Consider the following 20,876-nt stretch of genomic DNA (forward strand, 5'->3'; position numbering starts at 1 on the left):
TTAACTGATACATAAATCCTATATTCAAATATACTGCACTAAAGTGGCTTTAAACGAAGTGACAAATGTTTTCCAAATAATAAAATTAATTTTAAATTATCATTTTAGAAAAAACAACGAAAAGTATACCTATGTTGGGGTAACAGAGGACAAATTAGTTTAAACGAAGCAGCAGAAATGCATTACTTTTTAGAACTCCCCTAAATGTTTCAGTAACTTCATACTTCAATTTTATTATTTTTTAAAATTTACTTTCAAATTATAGTTGATATACATATTATATTAGTTTCAGGCCGACAGCATAATGATTAGGCACTTATATACCTACAAAGTGATCACCACGGTAAATCTAGTACCCATCTGACACCAGAGTTATCACGATATTATTGACCATATCTTGTGTTGTACTTTCCATCCCTGTGACTATTTTTATAACTGGCAGTTTGTACTTCTTAATCCCCTTCACTTTTTTTGCCCAAACCCCCAAACCCTCTGGCAATCATCGGTTTGTTCTCTGTATCTGGGTTTGTTACTGTTTTGTTTTTCAGATTCCACATATAAGTGAAAACATATGTTAGTTGTGTTTCTCTGACTTATTTCATTTAACATAATACCCTCTAGGTCCATCCATGTTGTCGCATATTAATCGCAAGATTTCATTCTTTTCTTTTATTGCTGAGTAATATTCCATCATGTCAATACACCACCTCTTTATCCATTCATCTATCAATGGACACCTAAGTTGCTTCCGTATCTCGGCTACTGTAAATATTGCTGTAATGAACACAGGGGTACATAGATATTTTCAAACGCGTGTTTCCTCTTTCTTTGGGTAAAGTGGGATTGCTGACTCATGGTAGTTCTATTTTTAATTTTTCTGAGGACTCTGCGTACGGTTCCACAGTGGCTGCACTGATCTGCAGTCCCACCGGCAGAGTGCGAGGGTCCCTTCTCCACGTCCTCCCCAGCAGTTAGTCTCTGTTGTCTTTTTCGACAACATTCTGACAGGTGCGAGGTGATGTCTGTGGTTTTAATTTGCATTTCTCTGATGATCCGTGACGTTGAGCATCTTTTCACGTGTCAGTTGGCCATCTGTATATCTTTTTTGGAAAAATGTCTATTCGGGTCCTCTGACCATTTTTAAATTGGGTTGTTTTTTTTAATGTTGAGTCAGTTTTATTTTTTAAGAGCATGAGAATCACCGTATACTTCTATTTACGTTTCCGGCTAAAAAGTGTAAAATTAGACACAGTACTCCAAAATTAAATCATTTGTATTTCTCATACTACTATTCTAGAATAGAAGCAATATTAGCCTCCCAATTAGGAAAAAAGGTTGTTTACTATTTATCACTACTGTTTGTAAGGTATAGAAGCCAGAAGTTTTAAACATCTATCGGAATCACACCAAACAGGACAAAACGTGATAGCTCAGCATCAGAAAGCTGGTGGAATGGTTAAGCGCAGACCCTGTGGACACTCGCTCTGCTTCTCCGAGGCGCGCTGCAGTGCGGACGCTCTTGGAGAGCTGGCATCCCCCAAACTTCTCATAAAGTGCTACGTCCAAGAGAACGCTTCTTTGTTTAAATAGCTGGTACTTCCCCCTCCAAATTCTCACCTTTAGGGCCATTTAAAAATATTCTTCCTTTTCTCTCTTTATTTGTAAAGCACATGGAAACTTGAGGAGCAGCCGATGACGGAGCAGGCTTGAGTGAAAGAGCCCGTCGCGCCTGGCTGACCGGCCTGGCCTCTGACACTGGATGGCTCCCAAAACGCGAGCCCGACCTTCCCGGCCGTGTCTGCTCCAGCGGGGCACCTCGTGCAATCCAGTGTAACTTTTCTAGAATAATTACAGTTTTATTCGGGCTGAAACCTGCAACTGGAATACCAGTTGGATAATGTTTGGATAATGTTGTGAAGACGATGGTTAGATTTTATTTATACTGAGTGACGGGGGAGGGATTGGGTGGGCGGGCGTGCAGACTGAGAGAGAAGGGCTCCCGTCAGACTTCTGTGTTGCTCTTGAACCTGACCGGCTGTCAGTGGAGTAACACGCATAGCCTACGCAGAGTTCTCTGGCACTGGAAAAATCTCACTTTCTTCAAATGACCCTGCAGGGGAGGATATTTATAACCACTTCCCCATCTTTCCTCCCCCACTTCCCATACGAAAGAAGAGCTCACTGTCTGACGATCTTAGCACAGGTGATGAAAAAGTCAGCGTTCCGCTTAAGGTGGGAAAGATATTTACTGATGACCTACTAAACACTTCTGTGGCAGGCACTTGCTGGGCGCATGCATTTATATAACTCATAATTTCTCGCACAGCTGTGCAGCCTAGATGCTGGGACTGCTAAATTCTCTATGAGGAAACTGAGGCCCAGAGAGAAAACGATTCCCGAGTTCAAATCGCTTGTAACTGGCAGAACCAGGAGTCGAGCCTAGCTTCCGTCTGATCTGATTCTAAAGTCCCGCTCTTTAAAAATAAAAGACGATTTATTAAACAAGCAGTAATCTTAAAATACTGCACTAGTTGAGAACTTAAAAGTATATTGTACTTTTCATTCCACTTTCTAACCTCTGTCTCTCTTTTCAAAACATGTTACTTTTCAAATTAATAGGAACACTATTAGAAGAATAAGACGTGACAGGGTGTTTATTGTTGCTGCTTCTTGGGTGGCTGAGGTATGCAGCCTTGTGATTAAACCCACAGTGAAAGCATGGCAGAGTCCCAGCATGACACATCTTAACGTGTTTTAAGGTTTGAAGGGGGAATTACCAAGGTTTTGCAAAACTTGAAAATCTTGTGCAAGATCTTAATAGTAAATATATGTATATATATAACTGTTTTAAAGTGTAAAAGTACTACCTAACATGCAATGTTCACAAAATTCAATTATTCAAAATCTTTAGCATCCTGAAACAAGACCACAATGATATCAGCAACTAGAAACACAGCAATTTCAAAACACTGTGAAACTTTAACCAATTATTTCTCCTTAAAGCTCCAGGAATACTGTTTTATCCATTTGCTGACAGCAAAAACTGAAGAAGATACAAAACTGAGATTAGCTGAGTTTCTGATAACTAGTGAATCTCAAAAAAGAAAGACGAAGAGGACAGAGATGAAGGGAGCCTGACACAGGCATTAGGAGTAGCAACTCTGAATGTTGAATGCTATGATGTAATCCTAACATTCCAGTGTTAGAAGCTGTGTTGTGTATGCAACGTGTACATTCTTAAGTTCTTAGAAGACAGAACTACGTTTGTAAAATTGCTTTATATAAAACTTAGCTTAGTAGTATGTGTGTGAAAACAGGAAAGAGTATGCTAATATGTGAATAGGTAGCTAGGATTTTATAACAGATGAGAGCAGGCAGTTTCAGGTTCATATACCTACATAGACAAAGACATTATTGTTCTAAACTGCCTCCTTTGAATATTACATAAAAGGTAGATAAAAAAAATATCAACTCTAGGAGGACGCATTCAAAAACAGATGACAAGAGATAACAATCTCCCTGGCCCTGAAGGAAAGCAGTGTATGAATGCTTCAAGAGCATATATGGCCCTGAGCGCCAAGGCACTGTTCATACTTGCCTAATAGAGATTTTTTTTTGGCACCATAAAGTCCAATGTGTTTTTTAAAATATTATTTTTCTTAAGCTTTTTTTCTGTAGGCAAAAATATCAAAAGAGAGACAGAAAATGATCTCAGAAAAAAAGAAAACCCCAGGAAGAAAGCTGTCATGTTCTGTGTTTCGACTTCACATAAGAATTCTGCCTAGAGGTGTGAGCCTTTCAAATCTCTTGTCATTCAGGATATGAAATTCTAATCTAGTGGCGTGGCCAGTCGAGGCTCAGACTCAATCGAATATGCTGACTAGCTGAAACAGGAGGCGGCTCACTTCTTTACTCCTGGTTTCCATCTTCACTTGGCTCCTGACTTGTAAATTACGACAGTCACTTGCTGTGCAAGCTACAAAAATGCCACGATGGGGAGGAGAAGCCGTGGGCACCGCACTGCGTTTTACTCGACGAGCAGTTACATCACCCGGCCGCGCCTCAGCCTCCTGTCTTTAGGGAATTGCTGAATTTTATATAAAGCCTATTTTTAAACCACTGCAAGTAATACTTGCATTCGTCTTGCACTGTGACATCATTTGCTCATCAATAATTTAAGCATAAGAAATGGATTAAAGGGACTCTGAAGGGACTTCTCACACATGGAAAAACAGAAACCAACTAAAGTCTCCAAAATATTAATTGGGTCCTCTTACCTTGCTCTTTGATCTGACGAATTTGCTTCACAGTTTCTTTTAAGATTGCACATTTGTCAGGTTTGAAGTTAAAGTTGTCTATGTCGTTAAAATTTGCAAATATCAGCTCTGCGAGTTCTTCAATATATTTATTTTCCTGTTCACGATTGCGTTTCTCGGTGCTCCTCTTGGGGCTAAAAAGAAGAAATACATTTTTATTACCAATTTGAAAAACAGCTATTAAGAAAAAGATAAGCATGTTAAACAATTCCTAATACAAAGATGGCAAACAGAAGTTACTTACATAAACATGGAACTACTTTGGGGGAAAAAAAACCTGAATCTGCCTTAAATGCTGCATGTATTTTGAAATCAAACTTACCCCAGTTCACAATTACACATTTATATTTGTGTGATCACTTGTTCAATGTCTCCCACTGGACTATAAGCTTCACAATGACAAAGACCAGGACAATTTGCTCACTTCAGAGCTTAATACAATGCTCGGCACAAGTGGGCATCAAATTTACTGTTGAATGAATAAAGTTATGTTTTAGAAAAGTAAAGGAGGTTATGTTTATAAAAATTTTTAAGTTTATTTAAGAGTAGTAAAAGAAGGGGAAGTTAAACTAGTTATAATAGGAATAAATTTCAATGGTTTCTGGTAAAGCATAAAACAAAAATAAATCTCTGTAAGTTCACAAACCTCTTTAGGATGTTATTAATCCAACCAAACAGCCTTTTTCGATAATGTAAAAACCACAGTATAGCTAGAAACAAAAGCGAAACTGACCCAGGGTATTTGTTAACTGTCCAAGCTGAATGACATGCAAAATATAAATAAATGGTCCAAGTTCAACTACGGTTTAAAAAGTTAATGGAAGGAAGGGAAAAATAAAAATTGGCAAGATCTTCTCATTTGAGTGTGATAAAACAGCAGAGTCAAAGGCACCCTTCGATGACAACAGCACACGAACATTTCCCCAAGTTCAGCAGAGGGTCCACTAAAGGACGTTCAAGCAATACGACACATAAGCAAAGCAAGCTGTTTAATGTAGCGGCTTTCTCTATTTTTAACAAATTGGTATTGCATAATTTGTAATAGACTTCCACATATTAGCCTCTAAATATGAGCATTATTTTCACAACTAATAAATCTAAAGTAGAATACAATCTCTTCCTTTTACAGTGGTTACGTGATTTGTCCAAAATCATCCAGTTACTGGTAGAGTAAGGACCAGAATTTTTTTCTAAGTGTCATTTTTATCCCTAGCTTCTAGTTTATTAACTACAGAGAAAGGGAGGGAGTGGCTGGAATGCGTGGAACAACCAAGTTTCCCTCTGGACCCCTCGACCCAGCTCCGCCTCCCTCCATCACTGACCCCTACCCCTGCCCCTGCCCTCCCCAATAAAGAAATGACAAACTAGGTGAAGGGGGAGCTGCGTCACAACGACCGGGGCACAGGAGCGGGCTTGGAGCCGCGCCCGCCCCAGCGCGCACGGTCACAGCGCTAGGCAAGGAAACAGCCCCGCCCACCAGGAGGACCCCTGGGCACGAGCGCGGAGGGCGTTTGACAGACAGAGGCCGCACTCAGCCGGGAAGCGCTGAGGAATCCGGAGGCAGGGCACAGGAGCTGGGGTGTGGACAGGGGTGACCGAACAGGCTTATTTTGCTTGGCAACTGAAGGGGGAAAAGGGAATATAAAATACTGGGTTTTTGCCTTTTCTTTCTCTTCTTCTCTTAATGACTTTTCCTAGTCCTCTTCCCTGCTGTTCCCCATCTCATCATTTTAATGGCCGTTTAATAAAAGTTGCTGTTTTTATTTAAATTTTAAAATCATTTATGTGGTTTAATTCATCAGGCATGATCTTTTCCTTCTGCCTTTGTCCCTATTTGCTTAGTTCTCATCCCTCAATATGGGAAACAGCTCTTAAGTGTTTTTTAATTATTCTAAAACAATACAGAATAGATTCCTGTTTTCTTTATATAAACAGGTAATACTCCATCAATACTATCTAAACCTTGCCTTTTCTCTGTAACAATTAAGAGATTTTTGCTTATACCAATTCATAAAGAGTGTCCTCGTCCTTTCTCATAATAACTAGTACTGTGTTCCAGATTATGGATGTTTGAATAGTTTAAATAGCTGCTTAAATAGTTCCCTACAAACACTTAGGTTTTTCCTAATCTTTTGCAATTATGAACACTGATGTAAGAAGTAACCTCATACATACATCATTTTGCATGTGTAAATATATGTTGTTGGAAAATTTCTATAAGTGGAACTCCTTGTTCAAAGAGGTTGTGCATTTATAATTTTAAAAGATACTACTAAATTATGCTGCATGGAGGTTATAGCAATTCATACTTCCGCCCATGATATATGACATAAAACTTGCTTTAAAATTATTTGTTTTATTCACTGAAGAGACAATCTTTGTCACCAACTGAAAAGCAAATGGATTTAATATTTCATGTCTTGCTCATTAGAAAATAAACCAGAACAAAACCTAGTATAAATTTAACACCAGATGTTTTTACTACGGGATCTTCTTGCCTTTATGATGTTCTGTGATCTAACAGAAAAGAAAAGGTGAAAAACTCAAGATTACAGAACAAACTGGTTGTAAGAGTCGAGTACACATGGGATATCAGAAAAATGTAGCTTTCTTCTTCTTAGAAAGAATAATAAGATCTGTAACTGATTAGCATCTGCAAAATGTAAGCTAAATGATACATATTCAAAGCTTTAATGGTTAAGGAGAAAAACCAAGCCCCGTATTAAATCAGGTGCAAAGGCAATGCCACAGTATTGCAGAAGCGCGTATGTGCACGTGGCTCTCACGGGCCACACTCATTCTGCTTCTCAGCAAGATTCTAACCTGGGTCCAAGCTGGTCAGGGCATTCCTTGCGCTTTCTTGTCTCTGCCCTGGATGGGTCAGAGGTATTTTCTCCCATCCCACTCATCTTGAACACATATCAGCAACTAAAACAGAAAAAAAAAAGAGGAGAAAAGTAAAAAGAGCTGATGATAAAGTGTCTGATCAACTTAACAATGAAAAAACTTTGACTTCAACCAGAAATTTCACAGCAGTAATTAACGCATTGCTTTGATTGACGTGAATGCATAGCTTCTGATGAAAAGGCTGCATTTTTTTTTTTTTTTTACCTTGCTAAAAGGTTAAGCGAATGTAAAGATTAACATTTTAAAAACAAACGAGCCTACCTCACCGGGCCCACACTCTTTAACCAGGAGCTGTATTTCAGCAGCACCGTGAGCCACGACCTGTTAGCCCCGGGTTTCTGCGGCCAGCCTCCAGTTTCAGGAGCGATCTTGCACCATGTGGAAACCACAGGTGTGGTGAAGGGCCCCGCCCAGTCTCTGTTTTGGGTTGGCCAATGTGCAGCCCGTGCTGCAGTAACTCGCCCAGGACAGCCAGCCCCAGGAAGAGGCAGTGCCACCACTAAGCTGATGGTTCCAGGTAGCTTTGACCCTCTCTCCTAGCCCCGCACAAGGTCTCCCTAAGCGTTATGTTCCTGCCACCATGTGGTGGCTCCAGGCCCTCCTCTCCTGCAGTAGCTGTCCCCCTGCTCCGCCCTCAGTGCTCAGTCTCCGGGGCGGCTCACCTCCCAGCGGGGGGTCCTCTCACACATCCTGCCTCCCTTGTTGCCAGCTAACACCTAAGGCCTTAAGATGCACTCAAAACGCCAGGTAACATTATTGACCCGACCAGAAAAGGGCAATTGCTGGCTCCTGCTTGCTGACTTCCTTTTGGTAAGAATATAAAAGGACGTATAATAATAAGAGGATCAGTGTGCTCATGTCGTTCGTCATTAGCAGAATCAAACAGACACAGAGTTCTAAACGAACTAAACAAAAGGACTAACAAAGACTTTGTGGAAATGGAAGACAGTGGTTACTCAAGGTGCTCAATAATTGCCTAGCAAAAACAAACAAACAAACAAATAAACAAGGGGGGCAGCCAAAAAAGTTTCAGTCAGCATTTAGAAGTCTTTCCTAGAGTTCCAATTCTATGCTATTTCTCCCTTTCCCTTACACCCCCCACCTGCTTCTCAAATTACTTTCACCTTCTTTTACTTTCCGTAGCGGCTTTTCTTCCTTTCCAGATCGGAAAAATCAGAGAGAAGGGCAAATCAGTAGAAGGTCGTGGACGTGAGGAGACGCCACAGAGCAACAGGCTCATCAGGAGGAAGGACAAAGAGGAAGGTGGGCTACGAAATGCCAACGAGACTGACCAGTGCATCACTCACGCACCCGTCATGTGTTCCAGCCGCTCCCCTCGCTGTCCTCTGGGATGCAGTCTCATCACAACTCGGTCTGATCCAATGGGACAGAGGAGTTAAATGCTTTTTAGGAGTCACGTGTAAGAAGGATGAAGAAACACTGTAGCAGTCAAGAGTTTGCCTCAATTGTACATTCTATTCAAGAGGTCACAAAGGAGGGGACAAATCTGAAAGCTAAAGCCTGAGCTTCCGGCTGGTGGGAGCCATGTAACTAAGTCCCAAGGTCCTGTGCCATTGTCACAATTTTGGGCTGATAATAAGCAGAATCTGTATTTAGTTACTATTCATTTAGCATTTACTAGGTGCTAAGAAATGTACAGATGTAACTGAATCATCAAAACCAGTCTATGAGAGGCAACAGAGCGGAGAAGCTAATAGCCAGTGTCCATGTCCAAGATCCAGCACCTGGCTCGTTGTGGGACCCTAGGAAGTTGCCTTTCATGCCTTAATTCCCTATTCTGTAAAGTGGGGGTAATCATTAGCATCTCCAGCATAGGGCTGGGGAGCAGACTGGCAAACAGCAGAACTGGGTTAACCAGGCACATACACTCCTGCTCTCGACTGAAATGTGACAGCAGAAGGTCTCTCACCAAATAAGCCGGCCTCCCTGTCATCATGGCCTCCCTGTCATCATCTCGCAGTACAGGTCAGATGGGGGAGGGCAGCAAGATGCAGGCTACATGGGCTTCTGTGCCTGACCCCGCCCCCTTCTAAACACCATTTACTCATTCAGAGGCTGCCTGCCGGCCTTTGTAAGTCAGGCTCAGCGCTATGAGGAGAAATGTCACTCTCGAGAGGAAAACAGGGTGAGAGGGAGATAAAGTTGTGGACAGGAAAAGCTCCAATAGGTAAATATAGGTGGAGGTATAATACAACCACTGTGCCCTCCTCTGAACTGTGACATCCAAGAAAGGACATCCCACTGGGACGGTGGCTGGGCCTTGAGGGAGGCACGGTGCTGGAGGGCAGGGGGGCCGAGGCGTTGCAGGAGGTACAGGAGGACAAAGGGCGAAGCAAAAACCTGACACCAGAACCTTTCTCAGACGACACCTTACCAACACTTGTTTTCAGTATTTCTCTTGGAACCACAATTCTCATGGTTTCGGTCATGAGCATGTAAGAAAAAAAACATCACTCGCTCAATCTATGAGAGTTTTCGACAAAAAGAAATTCCAGGGAATTTTCAGCCTGGAAACAGCTTTCTATAAATTATAAAAATTTAAAGTTTTATCATTAAAATATACGGTAGGTATACATGATAAGTTTGCTCGATAAAAATGGCTACTCCCCGCTCCCCAAAAGTATTGCCATCTGTATTAAAAAGTATAGTACTATCAGAGAGACCAGAGAACTTTTCAACAGACAAAATAAGCGACTGTTTTACTTAAAGTTGTCCATACTCTATTTGGGATTTAACATTAGCATCAGCATCATCTACCTTTAAATTTTCCAAAATATAGATACTGATATTGTAACTCTGTATGAAGGGACAGGGCTGATATCTTTCGACAAAGGGTCTAGCAGGAGATAAAGGACTGAAGCAAGGAGCTAACATCTTCTGGTCTAAGTAGAGAAAAACCATTTGAACAGACTGTTTATATTTTACTAGAATCTACTCAAGGCTGGCTCACAAACCACTGTATTTGTAGCTTTAAAACATCATTAATTTCCTTTTGAAGTGCCAAGTTTTCTCTTTTATAAGTATGTGATGATACCTTAAACACATTTCCTCAAAATCTAAAATTTTCAGTTTTATGAACACGCTTCCTTATTTTTCTGTTTGCCACATGTCCCCTTTCTGAGCAATCTTCTCAGACTGTGTATGCCTGATACATGTTGCCAACCAACCTTTAAAGCAGCAAAGGAAAAAAATGTGTGTGTGTGTGTGTGTGTGTGGTGTGTGGTGTGTGTGTGTGTGTGTAAAAGTGCAGGTCTTTATTCTCACCACTACTGCCACCACCCACAGGAGTACTCACTGCATACAGGTACTGGGCACTCATCTTGGATCTGGTGCTAATTGTAAGAGCCAATAATACTTGTTTGTCACAGTATAAGAGTAAATGGCCAAGTCAAGGACAGACAGACATTCCCTGCCAACCTCCGCCATCAGGCTGAGGATGCCCCTTCTGAATCACTGCTCATCAACCAAGGTTAAAAAAAAAAAAAAAAAGACTCTCAAGCAAAATAAAGAGGAAAAGGAGTGTATTTGGGGCTGGAGCAGGGAAAGGAGGGGTGAGGGAGGTGGTGACAGGCAGCGCCGGCTCCTGTGCCCCTCCTGCCTGCCACAGGGCCGAAGCAGACATACGACCTGATGCTCTGCTCCTCAATGGACGAACCAAATAGATAACCGCGAACCTCATCAATGAGGTGCTGCAAGAGAGGAACTGGGGTGCCCCTATCTCAGCGCTGACTGATACCCTCACGCCCCGGGGAAGCTCGGCTGGCAGCAAGTGTTAGTATTTTACAGCAGAATATGCGGTTGGGCGCTACGGGACTTCATTTTTTCCCCACTCAGTGACAAAGATAAAAACCAGAGACAGACAGATCTATGCCTTCCTGTGGACATGTACACGGAAAAATCATCTAAAATGAACTGTACAGATAGATGAGTTTTAATGCAGTTTTACAGATCAAAGTGAAATATTAATTTCCAATGAAAAGGTAGGAGATAAAAATACTGGAGGGTAGCACTGAAAGTTTAGAAATTTTATTTTGCAGGCAGGCCTAAACTAGTAGTTTCTTAAAATTTTTGCGTGTTTTCAACATTTACATGAAATTAAAATTCTTGAGTGTTTCACTCTTGATTCTGAAACCGTTCAGTGTAAATCAGAAAAACTGAAAAAGACGCAAGTAAACTCTTGGGTCGTAACTGATGGTAATTACAGTCGTCGAGAACAGTTTCTACCAGATGTTGGGGGGGGGGTGTGTGTGAAAGGACGAGACTAGAAAATCAGTTTCAATTTGTCCACCCTTGTAATCTCCAACAAAACAATGATCCTGCTCCCCCTGGGACAGGACACTCTCCCTCACATTCTCTGATACCAGCTTGTATAAACCAGAGTTACAGGACAAGAAGAGCAAGTTGTTTGTCTTTTTTTAAGTAACAATATGCTGGGAGGGGTGAACAATGCCAGTTAAATCCCTTAGCATAAGGACAGAAAGCAAATGAAATGGTAAACCTCAACACAACTTAAAAATGTATTCTTCTTGCGTGAAATTCATCGATATAACTTATCAAGTAACGAAGCTGCTGCTCACAGTATAGCCTCATATCATTAAAGCTAGTTAATCATCCAGAATTCATGTAAATGATAATGTGCATTTTATCTTTTATCAGTACTGGCCATCTTCCAAACAAGGCCTATAAAACTGTCAGATTTATCATACGCTGAACAAATTCAGTTAAAGAATAAATAAGGATAATACTGTTGCTGAAATGCAAACATAATAAGCAGTCAAACATCAGATCTCTATTGCTTAGTTCCAAGAAATATTTTTACAAAGCCAGGCCTTCTCTGAAATTCCTTACTTTGAGATGAAATTTATTATGAAATGACATACAAAGAGTTGTTGAAACAATTTCTCTTATCAATACCTCCCAGCGGAGGGACTGCCCGCCCGATAAAGCATCTAGTTCTTGATAGAGACCAGAAAGGTTCCTACAGCTTTTTTAAGGCCCTCCGGGTTCCTCTGCACTCTCTACAAGGGACAGGACATGACACTGTGCTGTCATCTGTAGTCTGATTCTTCACAAACTTTGTAAGACTAAGAAATACTCAAGAAATGTTGAAAGTACACATAAATCTTCATTTAGACACTCTTCCATTTCTATTCTATTAAATTCATTACGAAAGGATACTCTTTTGAGCCCTCCATCTCTCAGAAGTCACCTCAACGTTTAAAGACCTACGCATTCACTATTTCTTTATCACAAGTAAAAACATTTGCTTGTTCTAAACTTGAAACAGTTTCTCCCTCAAAGTATACTGTGTTGCAGGAGAGATCCCTTTATGTTACAAAAGCAAAATTCCTGGGCCCACACTGATAAGTGTAAGAAAACACAGTATCTAATGTTTAAATATACAAAATGTGCTTTAGGATGTAGATGCCTGAGAAAGAAAACAGAGTGGGCCAACCTTGAAAGTCAGCAATATGACACAGCAGTCCAGATATCAAATTGACAAAGGAAGGGAACTACCCCTTTTCAAACAGTGTCAACTGGACAAAATTACCCAAAGCAAACCTTATTTTGGCAAGACCCCGACTTCTGGCAAAAGCTAAATATTCTCTGCAATAAATAAGCAGGCTATGCAAGGATATATTGTTGATTCACACAAGCCAGCAAACTAAGAAGCATCACACTTATAAATACAACATCAGTAGACCTATGTAGATTCACTCAATGAAGGAAAGAGAGCACAGAAAAATTAAACTTTTTCTTTCCACTGGCAAAACAAGTGATGCATTTAACACAGCGATAGAAGATGCTACTCCATATTTCAAAAATTTTAGCTAATAAAACGGTGTATTATTTCCCCCAAAGTATTATTACTTTCTTTAGGTCATAAGGACACTTCTAACTTCATCTTTACAGAACGCTACATTGCTTCTTGCTTTTCAAACAATAAAATCTTAACTAACTTCAGGTATTACAGCGTGTATTTACAGATTCAGGTTCCTGAAACTGCACAGTAATTCGTACAGTGACAGTAGTTAAGAGGCAAAGTTTTAGGAGACTCACTTCATATAAATTCAGAATAAAAGGCATCTTATTTGGAAACAAATTCTCAGTTTAACTTCACAACTTTTGAGCAACTTACTGTATTCTTGACTATTTTTAAATAACTGCAATAAGCTAAACACAAACGACACACTAACAGTTTATAGCTGGACAGGGCACTAAAGAAAATAACATCCTACACCTAGGACTGCGCTTCTATGAGTAACATGGCATCAGCACCTACCTTCTGTGAGGCTGTTTCTTACTCCCTGGAACAGTAATAATGGTGCATAAACGAATGTTTAAGCTAAAAATTCCTTTCTTTTCAGCATGTGCCGCTCTTAGATTTATTTTTGTATAATGGCCTCGGAGTGGTATGTGAGATAGTGACTAGAAGGCATATTCCATTTTCTGACTGAAAGCCAATAATACTCATGAATTTTTTAGCTGCAAGACACTTCAAGATACCGTTGGGGAGACTAACAACGCACGAGGCAGCAAATGGGCGACGGCAGCTCTTTAACACACTCTGCAGTCATCAAATAAATGCTAAACGCATGTTCCCGGTCACGCCAATGTTTTGGTGTAATATTTCTATCGTCTATATCTCTCTTTAAAAAAATCCTCTCTTAAAGCCTTATCTTAGCAAAATTCAGTGCAGAATATGTAAGTAGCAGAGAGCTGTTCTTAAACTATCATTACCAACAGGGGGGAGATGTCTAGTCTGACATCAGTGGCATAAGATGGTTTCTACTTTCTGAAATCTCATAGGCCAAGTTCCTTAATGTAGCCAGTCACTGGCTGCTTGTATACCCAGCAACGTCAGCCGGTGCTAATATGTCCAGGAATAGCAAGACTAGGTTTTAATAAGGCCTCCAATGAGAAAACATCAAGGGAAGAAGCTGCATTCCTAGCATAACGTAAGCATTTGCTTCCCTTGTCAAGGAGGGTGTATTTAGTCCCTATTTAATATTCAGAAAACCAGTTTTCACTGACGGTTTACTATTCTGGAAAGAAGTCACCAAACTAAGAACTACAATGTAGTGCTTGTATTTGAATTTCATAACTTGTCCAGATTAAAATTTGGTTATCTTTCTTTACTCTGAAACCATTTTAAACTTCTTTAGGAGATTAAAAAAAACCCTTCCTGATCTATGCAGAAAACTTACTGAAATGGCAAGGACAAGACATTTGGTACCTATATAAAAAGTATTTTTATTATTCTAGTTGTAAAAAGTTTTCAAATAGAGTCCTCTCTCAGATAATGCTGTTTGCTTTTTTTTTTTGCTAACATTTATTGAGTACTATGCTTACTGAGTTAAGCACTTTGCACATACACATTTTTGTTTTTATATGTGTGTGCGCGCGCGCGCGCACACACACACACACACACACAGTCACCCTTTACAGATTATCTAACCTCTCTGACCTGTTTCCATAAGTAACTGGCCCAAGTCCCAGATAATAAATGATAGGGCAGGAGTCAAACGCAGGTGTAATGATAATAACCATCACTTATGGAGCGCGCATCATCCTGGCAGGCATCCTCTACGCCCTGTACACATACGAACTCCTTTAGCTCCTGTAACGATCTATGGTTATCGCCATTTTACAGATGAGAAAACTGAGGTACAGGAGAGATGAAGTAACCTAACCAAGGTCACACACAGGGAATTTTAGAGCTCGTACAGGAATCTAAACAGTTCCTCAATTCTTAACACTGAGGTTCCTATACTTTTAAAAAAATTACTTAAGTATAATTAGTGTACAATATTATATTAGTTGTACAAATTTACTGACTCAACATCAACATTCCTCAATACGATCACCTCACTAATCTATGATCACCTGTCACTGTGAAAACTTATCACAATATTGACTATATTCTCCTTCAGATACTCCTATACTTTATACTTTAACACTTTCACGGAAGAGAGAAATATAAACTTATGTATATTATATAAAGCGGTACGTTTTAATTTGATAAACAGTGGATATATATTTTGAAAGTACTTTTCTTTTTGCTAAAAATTTAGTGGTATCCATGTAAAATACAGAACACTACTTTCTGTAAAACAAGTGATGCATTTAACACAGTGATAGAAGATGCTACCCAATATTTCAAAAACTTTAGCTAATAAAACGGTGTATCATTTCACCTATCCAATCACTGAATAATTAATGCACCAGGCACTGCTGTAGACACGGGAGACAGAGTCACAACAACAGACAAAAGACCCCATCCTGCCGAAGCTCACATTCCAGTGCAGGAAGCGAACCACGCCTCAGCTCACGAGTACCCACTTCCTGAAGGGAAGTGAAGTATTACTATTGATTTTATTATGAAGTCATGGAAATAACAAAACCAGCTAGGAATTGTCTCTGGTGCACCAAGAATGATGAGTTTCATTCAAGACAGCAAGTCTCTTCCTACAGAACCAGAAGTAGTAATTGGTTAATTTAAAACGTCAGTTATCAAGAGAAATTATAGAAAATGACACCTATTACTTTAATCATTTCATTTTAATTTTAAACACAGTATACATCAGTTTCCATTGAAATTTTGCATTGTCTTTCCTGCACAAATCTTATCTACTATTGGCATTTTCTACTACTTCCTATTTGTGTTTATTTAAAATAGAGCTAGAACTTATATAGACACTTATTTAGGTTTCTTATGAGTTTATGAGATACAGATTTTATCATCCTCCCCTCCCCAGTCTTTGACAGATGTGTTGCATATACGTATTTGGCAGAAATTTCTGTCCATTTGAGTGGAGGTTTTCAAAGTATTCATCTTAGTTTTTAAAGAAACATGTCTTCTCAAACTCATACTTAATCGTTTGTGTAATATTTAATTAAATTAAGCAATTACAATAACAAGTACAATTGACATGAACCAGTGTGAACCGGAAGCTGGTTCTTGGGAGGTACACAATACCACTGCTGGGGTGTACTGCCGGGGCCCACCAGCCTGGGGCGCTGGCAAAGAGCAGCATCAGCTCTGTGACTGACACGGGGGATGCAGATCACGTGGTTATTCCAGCCTATCAGTCTCAAGGGAGGTTGATCAAGAAAATCGAAAATGATACAAAGCTAACCAGAAAGCAGAGGTCATTCAATTGTTCGACAAATACTGATGATCTATTTTTCACTTCTTCCTTTCCCATTTGGATGTCTTTTTCTTTTTGCTGTTCTGATTGGGTGTTTTCTGCTACCTTATCTTCTAAATCGCTGATTCGATCCTCCGCTTCGATCAATCTATTGTTGATTCCTTCTAGTGCAGTCTTCATTTCGGTTATTGTATTCTTCCTTTCTGACTGGTTTATGGTTTGTATGCCCTTTTTCTATGCTCACTGTCTCTTTGTTGAAGTTCTCACTGAGCTCGTCTATTCTTCCCCTAAGTGCACTGAGCGTTCTTATAAGCAGTGTTTTGAACTCTGCATATGGTAGGTTGCTTGCCTCCATTTCATTTAGCTCTTTTTCTGAGTCTTCTCCTGTTCTTTCATTGGGACGTGTTTCTTTGTTTTCTGACTTTGGCTGCCTCTCTGTGTCTGTTTCTATCATATGTCATAGGTGTGTTGTGTGGCCCAGCAGCAGTCTCCCTGGTCACCTGTGCCAAGTGCTCCGGGAGTGACCCTTGTGTGGTGGTGTGTGCCGTCCTGTGGTAGTTGAGCTTTGACCGTTGTTCGCACGTCAGTGGGTAGAACTCATTCTCAAGGTGACTGGCTGTGAGGACTGGCCAAAGGCTGTTTTAAAGGGATGATTAGGAAAGTTCTCTCGAAAGAGCTGACATCTGAGCAGATCTTTCTACCAGAACTATTAAGATTTATAATAAATAAAAATCAAAGAAAAAAGAAGATTCATAATAGAATTTATTTATTATGCAACCATTATATTAAAACTCATGAAAAGTTGCACAATGTAGTGGCTAAGAACACATCCTCAGGTGTCAACTCCAGCTTGGAACATCGGGAATACTCATATTAGTTATGTTAATTAACCTCTTGGACCTAAGTTTCTTCACTTGTAAAACTGTAGAAATAATAATATATACACTTTTAAGTTCATTGAGAGCATGAAATGTAAAAGGCACAGAACAGAGACTGGCACCTAGTCAGGGCTTATTTAATAAATGTCAAGTATTACTGTAGATTAAATTTAATTACATGTAAATGTTCATGAAATAATCTAAGCTGATGATGAATACAGTTGAAGAGGAAATTAATTTATAGGAAAAAACCGGAAGAAAATTCATCAAACTATGAGCAGTTAAATGGTTTCGATGGGCACTATGGTGTAATTTAATTTTTGTGTTTTCCAAACTTCCTTCCGTTAACACATCAGACTTTTATGAATTTACAAAAAGAAAGGAAGGAGGAGGGACGGAGGCTTGGCCATTTGGACTCGTTACTACATCCTCTTTAACTTTGGGAAACTTTCTCATGGTTTCTCTCCTACTGATTGACTCTTAAAATGAGAAAAATACTCAAATCATAAATACCTTCTAAAATTGCTCATCTTCCTTAGGAAAACCTTATTCTCTGAGTTCAGCATTAAAGTCATCCCCTTCATGAAGGCTTCCGAGATTCTACTGAGAGGACAGGAGTTCCCTTCTCCTGGTCCTGCAGCCACGGTACATAAAATTGAAGGAACACTTCTTTCTCCAGCATCATTAGTTGCCTCTTGGGCGGAGAGGGTCTAGGACATCACTTGGCACCTGCTCTCCTCATGAGCCAACCCTGTGTTGTGTGGGCCTCAGGCAGGCCCACACGCCTGCCTCCCACTGCACAGTCTGGTGTCAGGGGTGAGACCTAAGACGCTCATTCTTTTCCTCCCTCTTCTCACACGCATTTGACTCCAAACTTTCTTTTGAGTTCTTCTATCTACAATCTAACAGAAAAACAAAGTAAGGACAAAACTTTTAAGCATGTCCCGGGGCCACAGTATAAGACCCAAATTAAATGCCTGTGGTTAGAGAAGAAATAAAGCGCCAGTCACAGCCCTCTCTGGCATTTACTAGGGTGACACCTGCCTGAGAAGTCTTTTTCTGAAATACTCTTTTCACTCTTCGTCTGTTCTCTACCAGTCGAGGAGGGAAAACTGGGTGTGGCAGGAGGACCTCTGATTCATTTTTTCACCATACAAAGTCCTACAAACGTCCTTTTGGTTAGATCGTGACCATAACTCCACACGGTATCTGCTATGAGGCAATGGTTGTCGCCACTGAAAATACAAAAAGGCAGCTCAGGAGGAACAGAAGCCCCTCCCCCCCCAATCCAATTTCATATTATAATAAGCCAAATTAAGCATTTTCATTTGTAAATAATATATAACTAGAATTTGCAAAGTTATTTACAAGAATTCATTATTTGAAAGAACTTAAAAAATTACCTTGGCACCTGAAAATGTGAGCCAAAACACTTATTTTAACCATTTTTTTCTCTCTCAGATGTTGGATTTTAGTAACCATCAAAAGCAGCCCTTTCTTCTGAGAGATATATATTTCAGCTTATGTTTCAAACTTGGGACTCACAAACGGCTTTCAGTAGAGGCACAATCATATTGTTATTGCTGTGACTGCACAATGCAGCCCAGTTCTCTGGCCTCAGGATTGGAGGCCCCTGAGCCCTCCGGTTTCGACGAACTCCATGACGAGCACAGAGCTGTCCTGGAGACCTGTAAACGGACACTTTTCCCCCCTTTGTAGGAGCTCCAAATGGAGAGTTGCTGCATTTTGTGGAATCAAAAATATACTAGACTCAGAAACGGTAGCTTCTAATTAGCTCTTGGGTAATTAATACAAACTTACTCAAAGGAGCTTAAAATGCATTACAAATAACAATTTAATAGACTGATAAGCGTGGTCTTGACTAGGCACAGAGAAGGCTAAGACGAACCTCCTGCTACGGAACATGTTGCTGTCCACTGTTTCTCATTAGCCCTTAAATGTGTTCGTACCAAGAGCGCAACAATAACAGTCTTATAACAACTACACCTCTGGATAAAGATCGGGGAGACTGCTGCACCTTACTGAACCGTAACGGGCAAGTAATAAGCATGAAATGAAACTTTAAAGAAATTAAGATAATTGTTTGACACCTCAGAGACAGCTAACTACATTACATTCCTTTCGACTGGTACTAAAATCAAAAGGATACATATATATTAAGCTGAAACCTGAACCTGGTTCCAGATGATGTGGAGAAAACTAAGTCAGCGCTCAGAGTTACCACAGCACATGGTGCATATGCTCATAACACAGGCATAGATGGCTTTTTTAGTTTGGTGATTTGTTGTAGGCCAATATTTCAAAACCTACAGTTATGACTATTACTTAGGACAAAAGCACATTTCAGTCCTAGACAATTAAGTTTTATAAGGTTAAGTTTCTAATTAATATAGATCTCTTTTCAGTATTAAAAATATACACTAAATTATACGATTTTAATAAAAGTGGATTTACATTTCTTTCTTTCCAATATCTAACTGCACTGATAACGACTGAGTAGTTGCTGAGGGCAAATTACTGTGCTCGGTGGACACTGCGTAAGAAACAAAACTTAATCTAAAGAAGTCAAAGATTCAAGAAGAAGAAGCAGGTGTGGAATTAACAGAGAATACCACACACACGAAAATACAAAGTGCCGATGAAAGAGAAATTACTTTTTATTGTGCGGAGCATCGGCAAAGGTTTTATGAACGCCGGAGTTGGGTTTTAAAGAATGGGCACACTTTTCAAAGTGAAGCTGGGGCGGTGGTGAGGACATAGGGACACTACCTGTGGGGCACCCACGAAGTGGTGCAGCTGACAAAGAGCGAGGCCGGGCTGGAGCGCTGGGTGGGGCCTCACGGCCCTGTCGCTGGACAGTGGGGAGTGTGGGTCTTTGCCTCCTCCCCAGTCTCCTGCCCTCCCAGGTTGCTGTCAGGTCTGGTCGCAGTGCTGCCCCAAGCCAGGGCAGCTGGAGAGCTGCGGTTCTCGAGTGCCGTCTAGGACCTGTCAGAAACGTCCACTTCGGCTCCAGCCTGACTCAAGGGGCAACTCTCGAGTTTCTGGAACTCGGGGTGCAGCACGAGCTCCTTCTGTGATCTAATGCCTGCTGGCGTTTGCAAACCGCTGCCCTAAACTTCAGAGAGAAATTTCCCTGTCCCATCGGTGACCTGAAATCTGACTAACTCAGCAATTATCTTCTTCTCTGAGGGTGAAGGAAAGCGAGAGATAAGGCGGAGCACATTTTATTTGCTGAATTCATTCATTCGCCAGATACTTAAGTGAGTACCTACATTGTAGAGCCAGCGCACAGAAAACCTTAAATGCTAGACAGAATGAGTAGTACTTTCTACTGATTTAATATATTATGGGCACAATGAGAAGTTCTGAGCCAGAGGTGGTAGAATCAGGCGAGAAAGCTGAGCACGGCAGTGGGATAAAGGGCGCTTCTGGCACATGCAGAGGGGAACTGAAGACCGCCTAAGAGGAAGTTGCAAAAGGCCACATGCTGCATGAGTGCATTTACGTGGAGCACCCGGAAGAAGCAAATCCAGGGAAACAGAAAGCAGACTGGTGGCTGCCAGGGGCCGAGGGGAAAGGGA

General features: G+C 40.6%; 1 protein-coding gene across 6 annotated transcripts in view; it reads right to left on the reverse strand.

The window, feature by feature from the left end:
* Positions 1–20,876, reverse strand: part of NCOA2 (nuclear receptor coactivator 2) — a 252,360-nt gene that overhangs the window by 85,116 nt on the left and 146,368 nt on the right. For 4 of the 6 annotated variants that reach the window (XM_006924020.2, XM_015598653.2, XM_025041208.1 and 1 more), the window contains 2 exons: positions 7,140–7,244; positions 4,278–4,450 (listed from right to left, as the gene is read on the reverse strand). In XM_006924020.2, the coding sequence (XP_006924082.1) occupies positions 4,278–4,450; positions 7,140–7,225 (259 nt within the window). In that variant the 5' untranslated portion in view covers positions 7,226–7,244. Of the gene's footprint in view, positions 1–4,277; positions 4,451–7,139; positions 7,245–8,534; positions 8,562–20,876 lie in introns of those variants that run through there. The other 2 variants (XM_015598654.2, XM_025041209.1) reach the window with 2 other exon arrangements.

The sequence above is a fragment of the Pteropus alecto genome, unplaced genomic scaffold (assembly GCF_000325575.1).
Source record: "Pteropus alecto unplaced genomic scaffold, ASM32557v1 scaffold87, whole genome shotgun sequence".
Lineage (NCBI taxonomy): Eukaryota > Metazoa > Chordata > Mammalia > Chiroptera > Pteropodidae > Pteropus > Pteropus alecto.